Genomic DNA, 4,301 nt, shown 5'->3' on the forward strand with positions numbered 1-4,301 from the left:
TTCAAGGCTCTGTGCAAGGCGTGGATTTTTAAAGAATATTTTTTCAAGGCTCTGTGCAAGGCGTGGATTTTTAAAGAATATTTTTTCAAGGCTCTGTGCAAGGCGTGGATTTTTAAAGAATATTTTTTCAAGGCTCTGTGCAAGGCGTGGATTTTTAAAGAATATTTTTTCAAGGCTCTGTGCAAGGCGTGGATTTTTAAAGAATATTTTTTCAAGGCTCTGTGCAAGGCGTGGATTTTTAAAGAATATTTTTCAAGGCTCTGTGCAAGGCGTGGATTTTTAAAGAATATTTTTTCAAGGCTCTGTACAAGACGTGGTTTTTTAAAGAATATTTTCTGTGCAAGGCAAGGCTCTGTGCAAGGCGTGGATTTTTAAAGAATATTTTTTCAAGGCTCTGTGCAAGGCGTGGATTTTTAAAGAATATTTTTTCAAGGCTCTGTGCAAGGCGTGGATTTTTAAAGAATATTTTTTCAAGGCTCTGTGCAAGGCGTGGATTTTTAAAGAATATTTTTTCAAAAGGACCAATACCTGAATATTTTTTTTTTTCTTTGTTTCTTACCCCACATCCACTGTCTGTTCAATTTTCTTATATGCCTCTATTTGAGTTTCCATTTCCTCTTTTTGTGTTCTCTCTTTATCTAGCAGCTCACATTCCCGCTGTAACAATTCCATAACATCTTTCACATCCTTTTGGTTACGCTCCAGTTTTTGTTGTAAGGCCATTTGTGTTGTTTCCAATGATTTAATTTGATTTTGCTCAGTCAATTCCTTAGCATCCGTTTCCATTTCATGTTTAAATTCTTTGTAATGTTTTCGCAGTGCATATCGTGTGGCATTGTCAAGTTTTTGAGGTGATCCTGCTGTGTTATCCTGTGACGATAATTAAATAGATTATTAGAAACAATGAAGAAATGTGGTGCTGGGGATAATAAAATGACACACAAAAAACAAAAATGGACAATTTACCTCTTTTGTGAGTACTAAATTGTTAAGTAACTTTTCAATATCAAGCTGCTGCAAAGCAAAACAAATATTAGTGTTGATAAACAAATTAAAAAAGGGAATTATGTACATAAAAGGAAATCAATCATATATATAAATAAAAATAAATACAAACAAGATATAAGCACAAGCTTTATAACATGACTAGAATCAACATGCCACAGTATACCTCATTAGTCGCAGCATTTTCTCCTTGACTATCCGCTCTAGGCACTGACACTGGCAGGTTACCATATTCCAATAGAGTCAATTGTACTTTTGTTCTTTCATCTTCCTCGGTAGCCTCTTTACGTTGGTATTGGCGGACGGGATTATAGATTTCCTAAAGGACAAAAAAACATGGAAATATTAAAAATTTTTTCCCTCATTATAACTCCTATTCAGGCCCTCCTTACTTGTATTCTTTTAATGTGCACTGAGGCCTTGCGTATTTTTTCCAAATTTTGTTTATCACTTTTATACTGATAATGATTGTGAAATTGACCAATTGCGAATTGTTTTAGGCGCATATTACGTTCCGCTCGATTTTCAACCTGTAGAAAAATAAGTCTGCTTTTTAGAAGATTTCTGTAGTATTGAAAATTTAGCTAACATACCGATTTCTTAACCAACCATTGTATAACTGGATGTATACTAAGAAATTCTAAACCTTGTATTTGATGAGGTTCTATGCGAAAAGGACACTTCATTTGAGGCAAAACGGCAACGATTTTTTCCACCAGGGAACTACAATAAAGAAAATTAATTTTAGATATAATGGGAAGATTCTAAGAACGAATCTGTCTGTAATCCGGTATTTGGGGTTCTTATTGAGCAGCATATACACCTACAGAAACGGCCCGAGTCTCACTCGGCCAAAGTCTGTCACATCAGGCCATTGTGTAAAACATTAGGACTACTACAACAATCACAACATCAAATTTTCTATATCTGCCCCCATTTAGATATAGCCCACATACAGTGGTGGCCACAGAATTAAAACATTTACTGTGGTAAACATTTTTTGATCAGCCCTCGATTCGTTTGAAGTATTTTTGAAAATTTTTTAATTCAGAACACTTCGATATACTGCACTTAAGAGATTTAGTGTGGAAATGGAAAATTATTTCATGCAATTTTTCCATAAATAACGGTTTTTATGAAAATACATCGACTTTGAAGTGGCCATATAATTAAAACATTGTGTAATTTTTTACTTTACTGCATTTTTTTTTTAATATTTTTTAAAAAAGCTCTTTAATTTAGTTAAATTATGTAAACTAAGCACCGATAAAATCATTTACTGATAAAAATTTTTGAAAAAAATCTGTAAAATCTATCAAATTGCCAAAAATTTGTACAGTACACCTTACATTCAGAAAATAACCCTTATTATAGAAAATAAAGGTCCGAATGCACCAGAAATTGCTAGAATTAGTAAAAAACAATAAATAATTCTCAAAATAAATAAATATTTGAAATAAAAACTTAAAAAATGGGAATTAACCTAAAGGAACGATTCAATTTCAATAGCCTTTATTGAAGAAGGCCGGAATATTTTTGCAGTATGTGAGGAAATATCGATTGATATTGGCATTTATTACATCAAATCGATTGTTCGAGTAGTACAGAATATATTTTATCAAAAAATATACCAGTCACAACAGAAAGAACAGAGATCAATGCCTATGTTGACGAGTAAAAGATTCCGCCACACAGCAGCATTTTTGATGCTCAACACAAGACTTTAAATATTTGTCAAATTGTAAAATTTTTCTTTCTTTTAGGCTAAAATAGATTAAATGGGCATTATTCTCTCCAAAAAATATTATTTTGGAAAAATATTGTCATGTTCAATAGATTTGAAGGGTCAAGAGTTAACCATCAAACATGCTGCTGTGTACCAGAAACGTTTTCTCGTCAACATAGGTGTTGATCTCTGTTCGTTCTGTTGTGACTGATAAATTTTTTGATTAAATATATTCTGTACTACTCGAACAATCGATTTGATATAATAAATACCAATATCAATCGATATTTTCTCACATACTGCAAAAATATTCCGGCCTTCTTCAGTAAAGGCTATTGAAATTGAATCGTTCCTTTAGGTTAATTCCCATTTTTTGAGTTTTTATTTCAAATATTTATTTATTTTGAGAATTATTTATTGTTTTTTACTAATTCTAGCAATTTCTGGTGCATTCGGACCTTTATTTTCTATAATAAGGGTTATTTTCTGAATGTAAGGTGTACTGTACAAATTTTTGGCAATTTGATAGATTTTACAGATTTTTTTCAAAAATTTTTATCAGTAAATGATTTTATCGGTGCTTAGTTTACATAATTTAACTAAATTAAAGAGCTTTTTTAAAAAATATTAAAAAAAAAATGCAGTAAAGTAAAAAATTACACAATGTTTTAATTATATGGCCACTTCAAAGTCGATGTATTTTCATAAAAACCGTTATTTATGGAAAAATTGCATGAAATAATTTTCCATTTCCACACTAAATCTCTTAAGTGCAGTATATCGAAGTGTTCTGAATTAAAAAATTTTCAAAAATACTTCAAACGAATCGAGGGCTGATCAAAAAATGTTTACCACAGTAAATGTTTTAATTCTGTGGCCACCACTGTATATAATTACGTACGATTTTCATTATTTTATGGATTTTGAGGTGCAAAGAAATAAAAAGTTCGGCCCGGTCCCGAACTTGAGCCTATTTGGCACATACCTTTCAATATTATCCCAGACCGTCTCGACCCATACATAACTTCAGTCCCCCACCTCATCATCCTTACATTTTTTGTCCAATTGTTAAATTCTCATGGAACAGCAGATCCACATCGACATCATAATCACAGCATTCGATGCACCATGTCATGCCACCCACAACCTTATCAAATGCCGACAAACCCTTTATGCAGGCCCGATAATAACCGGCATTTATTAACAAATCAAAGGTTTCCTTTTCCTTGGCAGTGGCATCGGAATCCTCACGGCGTTCCACCTAAAACCAAATTGGAAAAAAACCCATTTTTATCAAGAAAAACAAATCTATCTTTTATTACTCACCTGCACTTCACGCCCCTCAGCATCTAGCCGGGTAGCTAATTTGACATTTGATTTAATGTGTTTGGAAAATATTTCCTTATTGGCCATTGTGTGCTGGGAATCTCTTAGATTATTAAGTAGTTTTTGGGGATTTCCGAATAGATTATCAGCAGCACACTAAACAAAAAAACAAAAAACACATCACCCTGCCTCAAGATGCGCTTTCCTTGAAAAAGTACAATGCCGTTTCTATAAAGATTTGACG

General features: G+C 32.6%; 1 protein-coding gene across 1 annotated transcript; it reads right to left on the reverse strand.

Annotated features, from left to right (window-relative positions):
- Positions 1–559: 559 nt before the first annotated feature.
- On the reverse strand, positions 560–4,146 carry LOC133329518 (coiled-coil domain-containing protein 93-like; the record flags this gene model as incomplete). Its single annotated transcript, XM_061537992.1, has 7 exons — positions 4,058–4,146; positions 3,784–3,992; positions 1,599–1,728; positions 1,398–1,535; positions 1,172–1,324; positions 967–1,014; positions 560–870 (listed from the first exon to the last, which is right to left on the reverse strand). Coding segments are annotated over exons 1-7 (1,076 nt in total), but the record flags the coding sequence as incomplete, so codon positions are not given.
- Between the last annotated feature and the right edge of the window lie 155 nt (positions 4,147–4,301).

The sequence above is a fragment of the Musca vetustissima genome, unplaced genomic scaffold (genome assembly GCF_032173495.1).
Source record: "Musca vetustissima isolate MV318-11 ecotype Yass unplaced genomic scaffold, APGP_CSIRO_Mvet_v1 utg90887, whole genome shotgun sequence".
In the NCBI taxonomy this organism is placed as follows: Eukaryota; Metazoa; Arthropoda; class Insecta; order Diptera; family Muscidae; genus Musca; species Musca vetustissima.